This window comes from Mustela putorius, unplaced genomic scaffold (genome assembly GCF_011764305.1).
Source record: "Mustela putorius furo isolate JIRA1106 unplaced genomic scaffold, ASM1176430v1.1 tig00537227_pilon_pilon_pilon, whole genome shotgun sequence".
Classification (NCBI taxonomy): Eukaryota; Metazoa; Chordata; class Mammalia; order Carnivora; family Mustelidae; genus Mustela; species Mustela putorius.
Window position 1 is genome coordinate 37782708 of NW_025422368.1, and position 19789 is coordinate 37802496.

The window sequence follows — 19789 nt, forward strand, 5'->3', positions numbered from 1 at the left end:
ACAAAAATAACTTAGCAAATGTTGGCATGTAATCACGTATGGGCCATTATATCTGTGCATGATGTTATCAAGAAAACATGAAAATAATGTATTTTAGGATGCCACTGTATATTACAGTTGTATGTATTAAATTCTGGTTCAGTTCAAGTTTTATTTGATTCATAATACAGGTTTTATTTTTAGTGTTGGTCCATGGCTACAAACTAATTTTGTAATTTGTTTAGTAATTTAGAGTAATACACTCCCTTTTTCTTTTTCTTTGAATACATGAAAGGAAATTAAGAAACTTCACATTGTATAGAATTTCAGTTATAAACTAAGGGGTGAAATCATTTGTAATATAATTTTAAATATAAATGATATATAAATTTGATTAAAGGGAAATGAATTGTGGAATCACATTAAAAAGAAGATTCTATATTACCTCAAATAGACATCTCATGCTGACAACATCTGAGTACTTAGTACCAGCTGAAAGTTTGATTTCTTTCTGATAAAAATTGAAGACAGTTACTTTGGCGGAAAAGCCCACCATGAAGAAAAAAAAATGTTATATCTATGTGTGTAGTCTCTTACTTCACTAGATGCTCAGGAGTTAGAACCCAAGAAACAGGACAAGAAGATTAAATTTAATTATTTTTTAGATATTGAAAATTATTTTTTAGATATTAAAATAATGGGAAAATGGGGGGGTGTTTAAAAATTAGTTTTATTTCCTCATTTTGAAAGATTATTTCTATACGGAATATTTGAAAGCATTATATTTGTATTGTTAAAAAAGAGCCAACAGGCCCAGAAGAGTGAGCCTGTATCACCAAACCAAAATTTAATACCTAATCTAATTGCAGTTTTAAACTCCTCAGGAATATAATTTTAACTGGTTGAGAATTTTCTGGTCAACACTAGTGAGGTAATCCACCTGATAGCCCCAAATAATCTTTTGTTGCTACTTTGTCTTGTTTTGTTTGCTTTGTTGTTGTTTATGACTTCCTTGTTTTAGCCTGTCTGCCTTTAAAAACCTTTTTCTTTTTTTCCCTGTAGCTCACTGAAGCTCCTTTTTACTTGCTAGATGGGGGTGCTACCAGTTCATCAGTCATTGAATAAAGCCAACTAGATCTTCAGATTTACTTGGTCGATTTTTGGTTTTTAATAATAAAGAAAAGAAATAAATTTACATTCCACTTAAAGAAAAATAAAGGCAATATTTCGTGGTTAAAATGTTTTGTGTTAAAATTTTAACAACCACATAAATTTAATCCAAATCTTTATTTAAATGCACAGATTTGTTTTCGTTGTTCAGACAGCATCTCTTTGGCAAATGCCATTAAATTTGGAGTTACAGTCTTCAGAATATACCTGCTTTCCTGTTACGACAGCACAGCTCTCGTGATCCGTTGGTCCAATCATGAGAAAACTAGGAGATAAAGTATAGACATTAGAGCATTTATTTTATGTTTCTTAAAGTTTCCAGCCAAACTTGTGCAGGTAATTCTTCAGCAACCAAAATGTTGCATAGGTTCCAGAATAGACTCTTCTTTTGTTGTAAATGACTGCATTTGGGCACACTTGATTTGCTTGCCCTCCGTACCCTCCCCCCATAATGTCTCTCTTATCTGAGGAACATCGATTGCCACAGAAGCTCCAGCCTGAAGACTAGAAGCATCCCTGTCTCTTCCTTCCCTCTCAACCCTTGAATTGCATGTATCAGCAAGTTCTAGTATTCTACCTAGAATACTAGACTGGTCCTTATATCCATTCACTATTGGCCCAGGCTGCTACTGCCTCTCCCTTATCTTTGGTCACATACTTCTGACTAAACTTCAGTATCAGTTTTTATTTTTCCCATCTATTCATTCTTCACACAGCAAAATAATTTTCTATAAAAGTTGATTAGATATTAAAATTAAAGTTTTCTCTCTGTTTAAATTTTTTTAGAGAGGGAGAGAGAGGAGAGCAGAGAGAGAGAGGGGCAATCTTAAGCAGACTCCATACCCAGCGCAGAGCCTGATGGAGGGTGGGGACACATCCATCTCATGACCCTGAGATTATGACCTAAACTGAAACCAAGAGACAGATACTCAATCTCCTAAACCACCCAGGCACCTCTAAAATATAAGTTTTTGGTAAATACTGCATAGTAATAGATATACTAATGAGAGTTGCAAAGCAATAACCCAGGGAGACAGTTTTTTTTTTTTAAGTTAAAGTAAAAATCTATATAGATGACTTAAATTCTTCATTAACTTCAATTGTATGATGAGGGAAATATGTGAAGAGAATATTTTTGGAGAGAGCTATCCTTTACTATTCTTTCCAGTTGCTGACTACTATTTTTTTTTTTTTTTTTAGTATTTTATTTCTTTATTTGACAGAGCAAGAGAGCACAGCAGGGGGAGCAGTAGAAGGAGAGGGAGAAGCAGGATCCCCACCAAGCAGGCAGGGAGCCCAATGCATGGCTTGATCCCACGACCCTGGGATCATGACCTGAGCTGAAGCCTGACTACTATTTAAATATAAAAACCAAACACTATTACAACCAGCTGCAATATCATTTTTTCCTAAAATAATTAAATGAAAGCTTTTTCAAAGAGATAATCTCCCTTAACAATATGTTGGATATCCAAAGGTTGGGGGGAGCCTAGGTGTTCCTTACTAATTTTTGCCCAAGATTGCTATCAAAGTAGGGCCAAAGAATGAATACCACTTCACACTTTAGTTTTATGTGCATGAAAGATGATAAAATCTGGAGAATGGAAGTATCTAGAAGCAGATAAATATCGAGACTGAGATGAACTATCATTCCATGGCCTTTGCTTTAAACCTGCCACAGGTCAGGTGCTCCAGTGATGTTTAAAGAAAACACGGACACAGAGGAGAACCTGTAAATGTATGTGACCCCTAAGAATTTTAAAACACTCTTACATGTATTACCTTATGTTGTTTACATAAGAACATTGTGAGGAAAGCTTCATTATTATTATCACATAGATAAAGAAATTGATATCAACAAATTTAGGAGAATATTCTTTTTTAAAAATATTTATAAATTTCAGAGAAAGAGAGAGGTGGGAGGGGTAAAGGGAGTGGGTGGAAGAGAATCCCAAGCAGACTTCCCACTGAGCACCAAGCCCAACACGGGCTCAATCTCACAACTTCAAGATCATGACCTGAGGTGAATCAAGAGTTGGCTGCTTAACTGACTGAGCGACCCAGGGCCCTAAGTTTAGGAGAATATTCTAAGGGCAAAATTTCAAACTCGTGCTTTCTGAGTTTAGCTCAAGATATGTTTTTACACATTCCAGATGCTTTTATTTATAGGGGAATTTTATCTTTGCATTTCCTATATAGAATATAGTTGCTGAAAATTATTTTAATGAGATCTGAGTGTACTTAAAAATTATGAAGATGTTACCATTTCTTGTCCATTAAAATCTCCAGATATGAGCACTTTCTTGCCCTCCTTCTCATCATTAGTGAATAAGGAAGGAAAACAAAGAAAGAGAAAATTCTGAAAAAGAGAAATAGGGAAGGAAAAGGAGGAGCAGATAGAAAGAAAAGAAAGGAGGAAGAAAGATAACAAGACTAGAAAGCAAGGAAGCTTATTAAAAATATCTTTCTTTCAGTAAAACAACATCACAGCTGCCATTCTTCCCCCTCAAATAACTACTTACTCATTTTGTTCCACAAAAAGTTGTTTGTTTATCCACATCCATTGTTTTCCTGGGGATGTACTATGTAGTCCAATCCAACCAGGATTTCCAGGTTTTAAAGTCTCCTGTATGAACTCCTATCAAGGAATTGGTATATTCATTTATTAATTTATTTTTTAAAAATTCCATGCCCTCTATAGAATAAGACAGTATGACAGGCATTGATAGAATGGTAAACAACCATTTCTTTCATAATGAATAGGTTTTAAAAAAAAATGGTAATTACATTATGATTAATGAATGTTCAAAAACAATACTTAAGCCACCCACACTTCTTAGAATTGCACCCAGCAATTCTTCCTTGGTACTTAGATCCTGTATTTGATTCCTCACCAGCTCATTCAGAGTTTGGATCACTGGTAAATGTGCCTGTAGATTTGCACAATCGTGTTGACTCTCATTCCAAGTTTTAGAAGAAATTGAAAACTTGTAGCATTTTTCTTGGTTCAGTAGCCAGTCTTTTGGGCACAAATAATTATTTCCTGAAGGAAAATGTAGGAAAAAAAATTAGACTTTACAATCAATAAAGTGTGAATAATACCATATGTGATGAAAAGGCTGCTCCACTGGCAGAACAGGAATGATATTAACTCATTAATATGTATATTTCTGGCATGGAGGTAGGATTTTGGGTGAGGAGTTGGGGAGAAAAAAACATGTGAATTCTGAGTCCCATAATTAAAGGAAACAGATATTTAATATTTTTGATCATTTATAATTAACACAAGTAAGAACCTACTGCTTAAATCTCTCTACTGCCTGGCCTAATTCCTTTTCTTGGGGTTGTCCTTACAACCTCTATTTCATTTCTGTGAGATTACTTACCATTAGCATTACTTACATTATTGCGTTGGATACTTTGATCCTCCTATGCTTTTCGTTCACATGGTCTCAGACTTGAATAGCCTTCCCTTCCTTCTTCTTCTTCATCTAAATTAAACTTAAATTTTACTGCTCAATTGTACTTCCATCTCAAAAACAAAGTCTTTAACTGGTCATAATTTCTGTTGCCTCTAGACTCATAACAGTTCAGTGTCCTTTAGCAACAAGTGTATATTGCCCATGTCCTGGTCATATGTGAACATCTCCTTATGTTTTACCAGACTGGAAGGTTGTTAGGAGACTGTCATATTCATCTTTGAGTTTCCAATCATATAGCACTTTGATTATGGTTTTTAATTGTTGAATGATTGAATTAAATATCCATAAGTTAAAGCATGCCATATTTTTATTGCTAATATTTTAGTCTGTTATTTATGAGCCTAAATATTTGTAAAAATCTATTTTAGGAAATTGAATTAATATGTCCAGGTAAGATGGAAAATAAAAGTAACATCAGTACATATGACCTGAAGAAGACTATCAAGGAATAATTTTCAATATATAAAACTTCATATATATTCTTAACTCATTAATACATTCTGTGCTGGGCAAACATTGCCAATCCTGAATAATGGTAATTTTGCAAAATACTTGTAGACTCAGGATAAGCCTAATCTCAGTTCTACCAGTACATAGTTGTGTGTTAAAAAGTATAAGATAACCTCAAATAATATCTCTCAATTTATGATTTGAAAGAAGCTGTGTATTATTTTTGAGAAGGAGTCATTCGGACTCCTTATGTGGCTATTGATAAGAGTGGTCAATGAAGTATAGTTGTAAAGTTGCAAAACACACTAAAAATTCCCTAAATGATTAGTGTAATATATTAAAATACCAAAAAAAAAAAAAAAAAGATGCAAACTGTGGATACTAATTGCCCAAAGGAGTTACTACTATGAACTCAGGTTCAAGTGCCATTTTTAAAAATAAGAAGAAATATCCTGGGGGATGAAAATGGAAAAACATTTATCAAGGGGGATGCCTGGATGGCTCAGTCAGTTAAGGATTTGCATTTGGCTCAGGTCATGATCCCAAGGTCCTAGAATCAAGTCCCATATTGGGCTCCTTGCCAAGCAAAAAGCCTGGCTCTCCCTCTGCCTGCTGCTCCCCCTGCTTGTGTTCTCTTTCCCTCTCTCTCTCTCTCTCTGTGACAAATAAATAAATAAAATCTTAAAACACACACACACACACACATATATTAAGCAACACTTTGTACCCATTCCTGTCTTAGATACTTTATATAATAACAACAACAAACACACACCCACTACAGTGGGTGATTTTCTAAGCACCTAACATATTTAGTTTTTAAAACTACTTTATTTTTTTTTTAAGATTTTATTTATTTATTTGACAGAGATCACAAGTAGGCAGAGAGGCAGAGAGAGAGAGGGGGAAGCAAGCTCCCTGCTGAGCAGAGAGCCCGATGTGGGACTCGATCCCAGGACACTGGGATCATGACCAAAGCCGAAAGCAGAGGCTTTAACCAACTGAGCCACCCAGGCGCCCCTTAAAACTACTTTATGAGGCTTTAACCAACTGAGCCACCCAGGCGCCCCTTAAAACTACTTTATAAGATAGAAGAACATGTTAAATGACACCATGGACATCTGAGCAGAAAAATCCGGAAAGTGTGTGAAATCCCCTTTCTTTTGGTGTGAGTCAGACCTGCGAATATGATGGACTATCACTCCCATGATTAAATTATACATGATGGCAAGATAAGATTTTGAAGACTAGGGAAGGGTGTGAAGTCAGTCAATTTTGAATAAATGAAGAGATTCCCCTGGTGGGCCTGATTTAATGAGATACAAGATGTTAAGAATGGGCCTAGGCCATTTTTAAAGAGAAAGAAAGTTCCCATTTTCTTTTAAGAATTGGGCTTTCATGTCTTGAGAGGATATACAAGAGTGACACATGGCAAGGAAATGCAGGGGTCCTATGTAAGACTAGAGTCGCCCTGGATAACAGGCGGCAAGAATCAATGACTTCAGTCCTACAACTATAAGTAGCTGAATTGTACCAACCACCACATGAGCTTGCAAGAGGAATGTCAGGTTCAGAAACATGTGTGATCTTGTCAACATCTAAATTATAGCCTATGATACCCTGAATAGAAGACCGAGTTCAGCTGTGCCCAAACTCCCAACCCATGGAAAACTTGAGGTAATAAATAATTATCTTAAACTGCTAAGTGTGTGGTAATTTGTTACACATTCAGAGAAAACCAGTACAGGATATATAATGGTGTTGTGTTTGTGTTAAGCAAAAGGAGCCCTTAACTCTAAGAATTACATGCAGATATATTTAGATGTTAAATGGCATGATATCTGATCATTGCTAATGTAATCTGGTTTGGGAGAGTAATGTGGGGGAGATATAATTAATACTGATTATATACTGACAAATTCTGATGAGATTTGAAAGGTACGTGGAGATTTATTACATAAGTCTCTACTTATGTAGAGACTTACATAAGTCTCTACTTACTTTATTTTATTATCTAATGTGCATTTCAGGCTGGTAAGCTGGAGACCCAGGGAAGAGGTGATATTGCAGTTTGGGTATAAGAGCAGTCTTATATACAGTATAAGGCCCAATTCCCTCTTCCTTTGGGAACCTTAGTATATTTTTCTCTAAAGGCCTTCAGTTGATCAGGCAAGGCCCACCCACAGTATGGAAGGTAGTCTGCTCAACTCAGAATCCACTGATGTAAATGTCATCTAAAACCTAATTTTACAGCAAAATCTAGACCAGTATTTGTTCAAATATCTGAGTACTGGGTGTGGCCTAGCTGAGTTGAAATTAAAATTAACCACCACCATCAATTTTTTTTTAAAGATTTTATTTATTTTGACAGAAATCACAGGCAGGCAGAGAGGCAGGCAGAGAGAGAGGAAAGGAAGCAGGCTCCCTGATGAACAGAGAGCCTGATGCGGGGCTCGGTCCCACGACCCCAGGATCACGACCAGAGCCGAAGGCAGAGGCTTTAACCCACTGAGCCACCCAGGCGCCCCCACCACCATTGATTTAATCTATATTAAATATTCTGTAGTTGGGGTATTATATCCCTATTTGAAAGTTTAGAAAAGTCATGTTTAATGACTTGGAATCTCTTCACTCAAACATAGGGCAGCATGTTACAAACAAAAACAAACCTTACCTGCTAGACGGCTGATATTTACTTTCTGGGAGAAATCCATTCTTTTATCTGTACCTAGTGTAAAGAAAAAAATATAATGAGAAACATTTGAAAATGTATAGCAATCTAGGTATGCGAGGATAAAAATGCTAGCACAAAACAAAGTCAAATAAAAATTTGAAGTCTCTCTCTTATACTCAGCTTCTACTCTTCTCTTTCCCCAGAATTAGCCACTTTTATCATATCTACTTTTACTCTTTTAGTCACTGATCACAATCTAACTACTGTGTGCATTCTTAAACTTCATGTGTATAACTTTTTTATATACTATTTTCTTTTTCCAGCTGAACTTTTAAATTATTGTTATTTCTTCTTGGTCGAGACCTGCCACCCCAAACTCCTTTTTACTATATCAAATTCCTTTAGCATCTTACAGCATTACTTATAGATTGTTTTTCATATAGACTGAAATCATTGCTTTCCAGGAACGTAGAAGAGCTGATAACCTGAAATGTCTTTTTATTACATTCTTGTGCTAGCTTCATTCTATCTAAAATCAGCACACACACTCACATACAAGCCTGTTTTATTGCTTGGAAATTTTTTATTACTTGATTACTCTTGTCTTAAACTTAAGTTCAGATTTGCTTATAAGTTTAAAGGCATTACTACAGTTGTGTCCTTGTATGTACATTTAAAAATCTGATGCCAAAAAAAAAAAAAAGATGCCAATTTGTTTCTCTTTGGGGAGAAAACTAATTCTTTATGTAAACTTTTAAGATCATATCTTTTCCCTTGGTGTCCTGAAATATGATAAGGATTTCTCTCTCAACCTCATTATCTATCTATCATCTATCTATCTATCATCTACTATTTATAGCTATCCATCTATCTGTCTTCTATCTATATCTATTTACATATCCTATTCTAAATTTGGTAGGCTCATTTAAGCTGGAAACTCATGGTTTGGGGTTTGTTTTTTCCTCCTTGAAAATTATTATTATTATTATTATTATTTCAGATCTACTTTTTCCTCCTATTCTATTCTTCTGGGAATTTATTAGACATTATCTTTCGGGATGGACAATATTTTGTGGTTTTGTCTCAGATTTCTTATATTTATTGATTTTTTTTCTTGATAATTTTCTCCTCACTCTAGGATATGTTATTAGCTACTGTAAATTTTTAGACAGAAAAAAAAAAAAACCCACAGGAAATAGCTAAGCTATGCAGTAAACCACTACATTACTTCCCCCTCCCACTCCAGAACCAAAATAAGGGGGCACATGCCTATTGCACCAACCACCACTCTCTAAGTGAAGAGCCCTAGCTTGTTCTAGGTTGTGTATGTCATTGTTTTACAAGAATTTGTTTTTGTTTTTGTTTTTTATTTTGGCACGATATAGTGGCAAATGCTACTATGTGAGTGGAGTAAGCGGTTGTCAAGACAACAATCTAAAAGAGCATTCCTTAGAAGGTCTTCCAGCTAATTACTTTTCTTTAGATTTTTCCTTATAATCTATACTCTCCTCCCTGACAAAAGACTCCTTCCTGGTTTTGTCATGAGAAGTAGTTTCATTCGCATTGTGCTGTTGCTGTACTTTCTCTACAGTGCCATTCTCTTCATTGATTGAGAGCATTATCCCCTCTGCTTCTCATTTCCTTTCCAATTTTCTAGCCTTTCCATGTTCTGTGCTCTTATTAACTTATTCTAATTTTGATACCTTTTACTGGTCTAATCCAGAATCTTAGGAGAGAACAAATGTAAACATTTATAGTCAATATTTTGTTTGGAACTGGAAGCCATGGAAAATATTTTCAAACTGGTCAAAGTGTAAGCACAAACTTAATAGAAACACAAATATTGAAATTGTTACTAATTTGTTAAAATAATATCACTAGGAAAAAATATTGTCTCTATTAATATTTCATCAATGTGTCAAATTTTATTGATTTCTTCTCAATAGCATCTTTCTCTAAAGCAATGATTATTGCACCAATTATTTATTTTATCACTTATGTATTACAGAAAAGAGAACTGAGTCACAAGAGGTCAATGGTAACTTGTACATACCATATTTAATGACTAACAAGAAGCCATTTGTCCTGAAATTTAAGGGCTTTAAAAAATACATAATAATTATTAGATATGTTCAACTTCCCAGAATCTCTGGTTAACAGACAATAATGCTTACTTAGATGGATTCATGAAAACTAATATTAGTCACCTAATATTGACTGTTAAATAGGTGGAGAATTTCATATTATTAGAGTTTGATTTCAAGTAAAAGCTGAACATATTCGAAGGATATGATTGGTTGACAACTTCCCAGCCAAAATGCTGTGCCAAGTACAGAAAAATTACATTGAATAGAGTATTTATTTAGTCTTAGAAATACCTGATATTTTCCCCTGGTGTATTGGAAAAAGACAAAAACAAACTTTTCTTGCCCAATACAAAAATAAACCCTTTAGGTCTTTGTCTCCCTCAGAGAGAGTGCCTTGGGACTCATTTATTTTAGATCTCATCAAAGACCACCAGAGTTTATGTTTCCATGACAGTATTATATATAAAACAGAACCCATGTTAGCCCTACATTTTAAAGAATGACTCTTTCAAGAGAAAAGCAGAAAATTACAGAAATCCATGAAATGGTCTAGTTGTTTCCAAAAGAACAACTATAGATTATGTACAATAAATATCACTTCAGGGGGAGGGGGAAAGGTGCAGAAGTACATTTAAAATGGTTTTCAACAGGTCCTTTGTATTTTTTAACCACTACATTGTTACATTTAAATCATTATCTCTGAAAATAGTACCAATGAACACATACTCTTTTTCTAAAACTGTATCACCAATGTTTCATAAAATAAGTCAAATTTTCAGTGGAGCCTCTTCCTACGAAAAGATGTTGAATAAATGTTAATTTTATATTTGATTGTTTCTTAATTTTTCTTAAATTTCAAATAATTTTAAATATAACATATACAGCTGATCAGTTTAATTTATCAATTTGGGACCACAATGTGGAGTTGATCTTAATATTAAGAAGAATTAAAAATCAGGGAGCCTGGGTGGTCAGTTGGTTAGGAGTCCAACTCTTGCTTTTGGCTCAGGTTGTGATCTCAGAATGGCAAGATCAAGTCCCCTTTAAGCTCCCACTAAGTGGGCAGTCTGCTTGAGATTCTCTTTCTTCCTAGCCCTTTGCCCCTCTCTCCACTTGTGCGTCGGCTCTCTTTCTCTATCTCTCTCCGAAATAAACAAATCTTTTTTTAAAAAGAAGAAGTAAAAATCAATATTTATGTCCTAAAAGCGCAAAAGTAAATAAAAACTCCATACTTACCCCAAAAGTTCAGGCAAATCAGTGTGATCATGAAAATAAGGAACCCAATACAGCCAAATACTAGCATAAGACAATGATATCGTGGATACAGGGAGAAATCTGAAATATTGAGAATTTTTTGGTGACTTTTAGAGCTCACTTGAGTATTCACTTCGTAAACATTTCCCCTGTTTATTTTTATTACAAAGATAATCATGTTCATATGACACTAAAATTTGACTAATTGAAAATTTGAAAATGCAATGCAGTTACAGTCCAAAATCAAAGAGATGCTACTGTTATTTAATATGTTGGGTTGGATTGTCATTGCCTTGCTTTGTTAATTATTTGGTGATGTTTTTGATGACTTAAAAATGATATTAAATTATATATGTATTATATATAGTGTAAATACTTTATGAATAATGTAGAGTGTTATATATTATATGTATTTACATTAATATATAAAATATAATAGAAATATATATGTTATATTGTCTTTATACAATACTATATATTATATAATATAAACATATAAATGTATAATATATAGAATAATTCTACATACAATAATTCTAGATAAATGGAATTGTTTTACCTAACATTATTTTTGAATTGTTCATTGCCAAGTGCATATATGTTATATGTGTTACTTATTTTAATGATCCACTGTTAGAAATTAAAGAAGGAAAAATACATTTATCGAAGTTCTATTATGTACCAATCACTAAACTGGTAATAGTCATCATGTTATTTCACTTTTATATATGATATATTGTATTTTCCTGGCTTGAGTTTTTGGACAGGAATCAGTGTCAATCTAAGTATCATAGATCTCTGATTAATGGTGCTCATATAGAATTATATAGAATTTATGCCATAGTACTCTTCTTGGATCAGAGTTGGCAGGAATGATCTCACAGAGGAGGAAACAGGAAGCATCCAAAGACATTGAACAGGTCTATAAATATATTATTTTTCTCTTTCGATTGTATGTATTTGCTTCTACATCTGAGCATTTTTTAATAAGTTGGATACAATCCAGCCATTCCAGCCAATTTGTCATCCTGGTGGCCAAAGAGAAAGTCAAATAATCTGATATTCAGATAATTATTCCCTAGTTTTTATTAGCTTATAAATAAACAAGCTCTTAATATCAAACCTTGGTTATGCATTTCACAAATAATTTATCTTCTAAGTCATAATAAGAAGTGCTGTTTTCATGTGTATGTTTTACTTTCATTTTATAGTTTATTTTTGTTTTTGTTTTTTTTGTTTGTTTTTTTGTTTTGTTTTTTGTTTTGTTTTGTTTTGTTTTTGTCAGAGAAAGTGAGCACAGGCAGAGTGGCAGGCAGAGGCAGAGGGAGAAGCAGGCTCCCAGCTGAGCAAGGAACACGATGTGGGACTCGATCCCAGGACACTGGGATCATGACCTGAGCCGAAGGCAGCTGCTTAACCAACTGAGCCACCCAGGCGTCCCTCATTTTATGGTCTTAATGCATCTGATTTTATGTATAGTATACACTCATAGAATGTCCTGTATGTAGTAAAGCCTTTGAAATTTACCAACCAATTGTCTGTATTACAGAATAAATCCAAAATAAGTTTTGCTTTTTTTTTTTTTTTTTTTTGCCTTGCCTATAGGTATTCCTTCTGCTTAAGCAGAAGTGAAAAGAACTCCACTTTAGCTGATAATCCTCAAAATACATTTCTGCAGTTTTATGAGGGACACCAAACCTAGGCATACAGATCTGCAGTTTGCTGATTCCATATTTGCTCGAAAGGGAAATGTTAAACTCATTCCAAAATAATATTATAGCTATAAATTAAAAATCAGTAATTTTTAATATAAACCAAAATATGCATATATATATAAAGTCAAGTGAACAGAGAGCTGTGTACGTGGAGTGCATTGCCCTGGGCAATTCTGAAATTGCTATTGGCCTAAATGAAGTAATATTAAGAAGTCACTCTGTGAAACCTGTTATAACTCCTGCAAGATCACCATTGGGTTATCTATATCTGCTTTCTAATGGGAAGATTTTCTTTTTGGATTCAGTGTCAAGATTAATTCATATTTGTCTTCAGCATGGATGCAACTTCGACGCAGCTGAAAAACTGGCAATGTTTCCCTTACTCATCAAAACAGAGAAGCTTAGAAACAAATTTATAACAAGCACGAACATGCTGAATTACATACTTTTGCTTAGTTGCAGGCCTAATTCATGTTTCTAGTCCTGTCCTTCTTTCTCTCATAATTTAAATGGATGTTTAGTTCATATTTTATGTACATATACTCAGACTTTATATATTTTTATTCACTTTATTATAAGGTGGTTTAGAAATCACAGAAAAAGTCATTAATAATTTAGTTTAACATCTACATAAACAACCACAAGTGAGGTTGGCTTTATTATAAGTAAAAATTATGAGATTTAAGAAGAAAAAAAGATTTCCGCAAGGCCACCCATTTCGTCTGCAGGGCTTAGAATACAATTTAGCCACTTCGACTCCAATGGTCAGCTTTTTACTACATCAGTCTAAGTTACTAATTAAAAAAGGTGTGTTTGTTTCTTGATATTTGGAAACAAATAGTACATGAAGAGGTTCAGCAAGAGTCCAGATGGCAGAGCTGCAATCTGTGATCAGCAATTTCAGATTCCTGGCCCATGTCATCCCAGCTCAGATCATGGCTATTTCAGCAGGATTGCTTTACAAATTTATTGCAGACAGAGTGAATTTAGACATCAGTATATTATTGTTGATTAAACATTTCTACAGAACCTGGGACAGATCTGAAAACACACAAACACAGATAAAATATAGCAGTGTCTATATTTGTGTATAAACACAAATATAGCAGCAGCTCTAAGTAGTGAAGATTAGTTTTAGTTTGTCCTTCTCTCATTTCCAATAGACTATTCTGCCAATCATATGGATCTTTTGTGAAGAATAAAAAGTACAATCTGTATACATGAAAATGATTTTTATGCTGTAGAATACTCTAGAACCACTGCTACTCCCACCGTTAGCATATTTTTACCTTCCCTGTGTGGCAGGTATCTTCATATCAATATCATTCCCAAATAATCGCTCCTAAAAATCTTGTATTTTATAAGATGAATAATCTCTTTTAAAATACTATTTTTGACCTTTTACTTGAAAGTTACACTTTTTTTCTGATGCTATAATATTGAGCGGATTACACATCATTGTATTAGCATTTCACGTGGCTGCAAAAATACTGCATTTTTCAAGTTTTTGTGAGTCTGAATAACCTATCTTAGACAATGTATGAATTTTTTAAAGTCCCAGAATGTAGTTAATTTTAACTCTTTTAAATATTCAAAGATAATAATCTTCTTAAGAGAGTAATGCAATTTCAAGCTGGAGTCAGAATGAAGGAAGATAATATTCCTACCTTTAGGCCTCTGTCTGGATTTTAAAATATTCCTGTAATCCAATACCATATAGCCATCTTCATTTTCCATCTATGTAATATTACCCAGAAAACAGTATAAAGAAAATGGAGAATAGTGTTCGCCTTAGGTATTTCTCCAAGGCATAATGTACCAAAAGCTGAAAGGAAGTCCAAAAATACTCAAAATTTACTCAGATATGGGCAGTTAAAACCACACAGGATGCATTGGTAAAATACAAATATATAGCCATGTTAATTTCTGGCTAAACTTCTGTATCCTCAAGGTAAAGGTGGTCATATTATTCTATTTCTTCAACAGATATTTATTGTGCATTTATCATGTACCAGTCAGCTACCTGCAGTGTATTTAAGAACATAATAGTGAAAAAGATAAAAATACTTTCTACGCTCATGTCCTTTATATTCTATTAAAAGAAGAAAATGAAATAAGCCAAATACATGCCAAACAAATGAGAGAACAGTGTCTAGCTAGCTAAGAATAAAAATTTTAAACTAAAAAATTTAAATACCCATTTTGCTATTTGGGGGCATGTATGACTAATAGAGTCTAGAGAAAAATGTTTGTATGAGGCAAAACAAGAAAATAATAGTAAGTCTCAAATTGGTGGGAACTAGAGTCACTATGAACATAGTAACTTTTCAATAATTTTTTTTCAGAAAAATTCCTGGCAGAGAGATTTTTTTCCTTCTGTAAGTGTGGTAGTTACTTTTATGTATTGACTTGCCTGAGTTACAGGGTGCCCAAATATTTGGTCAAATATTTTGACCATTTTTGTGATGATGGTTTTGGATGAAGTTCATATTTAAACCAGTAGACTTTGAGGAAAACAAATCACTCCACGATATTAGTGGAACTCAGGCAATCAGTCGAAGCCCTGACTAGAACAAAGACTGGCCTCCTAAGAGACTCTTAACTCTAGGAAACAAACTGAGGGTTGCTGAAGAGGAAGGAGGATGGGGGATGGGGTAACTGGGTGATGGACATTAAGGAGGGCACATGACATAACGAGGCACATGACATAACGAGCACTGGGTGTTGTATGCAACTAACTGATGAAGCACTGAACTCTGTCTCTGAAATGAATAACACATTACATGTTAATTAATTGAATTTAAATTAAAAAAAAAAACTGGCCTCCTCTGAGCAAGAAAGTCTCCATTAGTCCACTGTGTTTTCCCTGCTTCATCTGCAATATTGGCTTTTCCTGGTTCTACAGCAGATGGCTTAAAAAACTGTTGGGGGCACCTGGGTGGCTCAGTCTGTTAAGCGTCTTCCTTCAGGTCAGTTCATGATCCCAGGGTCCTGCTCAGCAGGGACTCTGCTTCTCTCTCTCTCTCCACCCCACTTGTGCTTTCTCTCTCTCGCTCACTCTTTCCCTCAAATAAATAAAATTAAAATAAAATAAACTCAAACTGAAATATCAGCTTTCCAGGGTATCAAAAGTGCCAGTCCATCCTGCAGATTTTTGATTTGCTAGACTCTATAATCGCATAAGCCAATTCCTTATAATGAATCTATCATCTATCTACCTATTTATCATCATCTTACTAGTTCTGTTTTTCTAGAGAACTCTGACTTACATAGTCAGGTTTGGAGTATGGTCCAGTAATCTTCACTTTAAGAATCATTACCAAATGATAAATATACAAATACTTGCACCATACACTTAAAAAACAGAGTTTAGTGAATAGTTTTAAATATACTTGATGTATGCTCAATTAATGTGTTTTAACAATGAATCCCACATTAAATTAAAATCTTTTATAGAGTTGTGGCCAAAATTAATAGCCTATATTTTGACTTCCTCTAATCTTGCCTAAGATCATCTGATCTGCTGATTTACTCTCCTATTTTTCCTCTGTACAAGTTTGACATGTAGTCACCCTTGTTTCAGGGGCCTTATAATAAAGCAAATTTCATCTTCCTCCAGTCTTAGCCTGCACTAATCTGCTAGGGTCATTTTGAAGAAAAATAACTCATTTAAATCATCCTTGACTTCCCAGATGTTACAGTACATATATTTCAGCCTGTAGCTTATAAGATACTCAGAATTATTAAACTTTTGAGAAAAAATTTCCCTTCTTTTTGAAAGTCTTCACCTCAATTTTGTAATACCACATTCCTCTGATATTTCTTTATCTTCTCTGATAGCTTTTTTAAAGCAGATTTATCTTCCTTTCACTACCTATTTAATGTTAGATTTCCTATAATCCTAAATAATTTCCTCTCTTCATTTCACTTTCTTCTCAGTAAAACTCTTATTCATAACCACGACCTAAATTAGTATCTATTTTTCAACTACCTCTAAAGCTCGTCACTGAAATGTCATTTGAGCTCCAAACAATACACCCAACTGATTTCATAGTATCACAATGGCTCAAACAAAGTATTCTAAAATTGAATGCATGATTTTCTTCCTATTCAGTGTTTCCTACTGCACTGTATTTCCACTATCCAACCAATTGTGAAAACAGTTTTGTTCCTGTCCTTTGCCCCTTCTTCAAGTAAGCACCAAGTCCCATAGATTTTGCTCCTGAAATGTCTGTCCAATCCATTTACTTCTCTCCACCTCAGTAGCCTTATCCATTAATTATCAATTAACAAGGTACTCACATCTCAAGCTTCTAATATTTCAATGACCTCCATATGAGTCTTCAGGGGTCCCCCTTATCTATTTTCCTTTCTTCATCCAGACAAATCTTTGGTAAACTTATTCAGCTTCTTATGGCCTTTTATCAGTTCTTTTAATGAATACAAACTGCGTAGCATGACTTATAAGCACTAGTCTTCATCTGTGTTTTCTTGTTAAGATCCTGCTCTCTCCTCCACTTTATAAGGACCATCCTCTATCCTATTCATGTGATTCACCTTCTAAGATTGGCTGCCCCGATCAGATCTAAGGACAGCCATTTCAAGACATTTAATACTAAACATGCAAGTAATTATGTCCATTGTTTTCAGATTTTTGACACCAGACTTTTCATTAAATTCATGAAGGTCTGAAAAATGCAGACAAACTTAATATTTATTCACTACTATATTTTTATTTTAATATTATTTTTTAAAAGGTTTATTTATTTATTTTAGAAACCAAGAGCAAGGAAGCACAGGGTGTGGGGTGGGGGGCGGGCATGGGGGAGGCAGAGAGAGAGGGATAATGAAACCTAAGCAAACTCTGCACTGAGTATGGAACCAGATGTGGGGCTCGATCTCATAACACTGAGATCAAACTGGAGCTGAAACCAAGAGTTAGAGGCTTAACCAACTCTACCACCCAGGTTGACCCACACTACTATATTCTTAAAATGCTGTTAAACTATAACATAGTTTTACCTTCACTAGCAATTTTTCCAATTTTTTCCTCTAATGAAAACTTCACCTATTTTATATTACTTTTAACCATGATTTTTCCCAAATATTATTAAATTAGAAATGTTTGCCGTCAGTCCCAATTACCTGTCTTTTCTTACTGTATCTTTTTTCCTTTATCTCTCCAAATCAGTAATTTTTGACAGTGCTATTAATTACTAGCAACAAAATCAAAAGTTGCCACTTATAGAAGTTATACAAATCTCCCTTGAGAAAACAGAACCAAGATCCAGACCCAAGCCTCTCTTGTTTCCATTAACGCCACTCTGAGTTACAACAGATGTTAGCTATCTCAAGACTGCATCATTTATGGCCTGGACTTTTCTAGTGGTAACTTGGTGGAGTCAAAGTCTACCCAGATCCTTTGTGCTCATCCTCCATGAACACACCCACAAAAACAGAAAAATTAGCTTAAAATTAAAAAATATATATATATGAGGACGTTTGGCTAGTGAGTTATAGAATAAGTAGATCTTATTTCTTTGAGAAAATATGGCGTGTTAAGAAAAGATGCATAGTCCCAGGCTCAATAACTACTGGACCATGGGATGCCCAGATATTTGGTTAAATTTTATTTCTGGGTGTATCTGTGAGGGTGTTTCTGTAAGAAATTAGCATTTGAATTGAAATGAACCCCCAAAATAGATGAGCTTAATCAAATCTGTTGACGGATTAAAAAGTTTAAAAAGTCTGAGGATGTTGGAACTTACTCTCTCCACATTTGTTTTCGAGCTGTTGATGAAGTCTTAGAATATGGATAAGGTTTAATGATGTAGAGTTCCAAGCAGATGGACAAGAAATTCTTAAGATGTCTTTGGTGGAAAATCGTGGTTTATTAAAGCACAGGGACAGGGCCCGTGCTGCTGCCCTGGGGTTGTGAGAAGTGGTCCATTATATGCTTGTAAGTTGGGAGGGGGTCAGGGATGGCATAAGTCTCTAAAGAATTTTGGAAGCAAAGTTTCCAGGACCTTGAGGAGCTAGCTATTGTTGGGGAAAAGGTTATTCATTACCAGTAATAAAACCTTTTCTTGAGACCCTTTAAATGTATATCAGTGGGCCATATGCAAGGGAATGATTGTTGACACTATCTTGGAGGGTTTACAGATAAAGTTTCTGAAGGAATTGTTAAAGTAGACTTACAGGATCCTGGTTAGAGGTAGGGTGGTCAAACTAGGATTGCCCTTTGCCCTTAGTAAAGCTTAAGGTGGGGGTAGTTGAGTCCCTAGAGGAATGTCACTTTGCCTGTTTTCAGGACTTATCAGTGGGTAAGGAAATTTAATTTTCTTCTGCCTCTGTGTCCCACATCACTGTGATATCAGTTTTCTCCTTCTCTTGGGCCAGAACTTTTATCAACAGCTCTCCTGGTTCTTGGGCTGGAGCCACACCCTCACCTCCCTTGAGTCTTCAGGTTGCCAACTGCAGATTGTGGGACTTCTCAGCTTCCATAATTTCGTGAGCCAATGGAGTTTCTGGAATCCGTTCTTTTATATGATTAGAATGAGACACTGATGACTCTATTTCCTGTAGTGGTAAACAGAGCAGAGTACTGATAATCTAGGGAGTAATCTGTCAATAGACATATGCAAAATATCCCCATGGATACTCCTACTCAACTGTACACAAGAAAGAAGGAATTCAGTGTTTGTATATATGATACAAACATTGATGCTATGATATAAACATTTTCAGAAAAGTCACACATATAATGAGATTTCCTGGTTGCTACTAATGTTGCTAGACAAAGTGGTGAAAGAAAAAGATGAGCTCAGGGATTCAAGTTCTCAGCTCAAATTCCACATGAATGACCCACATCTTCTGGAGCCCCAGAGCTGAAATTGCTGAAAATCAAATGCAAAATCTACTGCTGTGACTGGTTGAGTTACAGCATTAGCTGATCTTCCAGACTTGCAGTGTCTACTG

The 19789-nt window shown here is 34.7% G+C and overlaps 1 protein-coding gene across 2 annotated transcripts; it reads right to left on the reverse strand.

Moving 5' to 3' along the window:
* Nucleotides 1-1251: 1251 nt before the first annotated feature.
* Nucleotides 1252-14635, reverse strand: KLRF2 (killer cell lectin like receptor F2). 2 transcript variants are annotated; one of them, XM_013049550.2, is made up of 6 exons: nucleotides 14479-14635; nucleotides 11079-11177; nucleotides 7756-7809; nucleotides 4044-4192; nucleotides 3672-3787; nucleotides 1252-1414 (listed from the first exon to the last, which is right to left on the reverse strand). In XM_013049550.2, the coding sequence occupies exons 1-6, from the start codon at nucleotides 14546-14548 to the stop codon at nucleotides 1297-1299; spliced, it is 606 nt and encodes a 201-aa protein (XP_012905004.1). In that variant the 5' UTR covers nucleotides 14549-14635; the 3' UTR covers nucleotides 1252-1296. The 2 variants fall into 2 exon arrangements, with proteins under 2 accessions (XP_012905004.1, XP_004779775.1); XM_004779718.3 differs by lacking the exon at nucleotides 11079-11177.
* Nucleotides 14636-19789: the final 5154 nt, after the last annotated feature.

Bases quoted from the DNA above. Each gene is read 5' to 3' on its own strand.
- KLRF2 (XM_013049550.2), bottom strand. From the start codon at position 14,548: ATGGAAAATGAAGATGGCTATATGGTATTGGATTACAGGAATATTTTA. The intron at 4,193-7,755 runs GTAAGGTTTGTT...ATTTTCCTTCAG, and splicing joins AAATATCAGCCGTCTAGCAG to GAAATAATTATTTGTGCCCA. The intron at 1,415-3,671 runs GTAAGTAGTTAT...TTTATCTCCTAG, and splicing joins CTTTTTGTGGAACAAAATGA to TTTTCTCATGATTGGACCAA.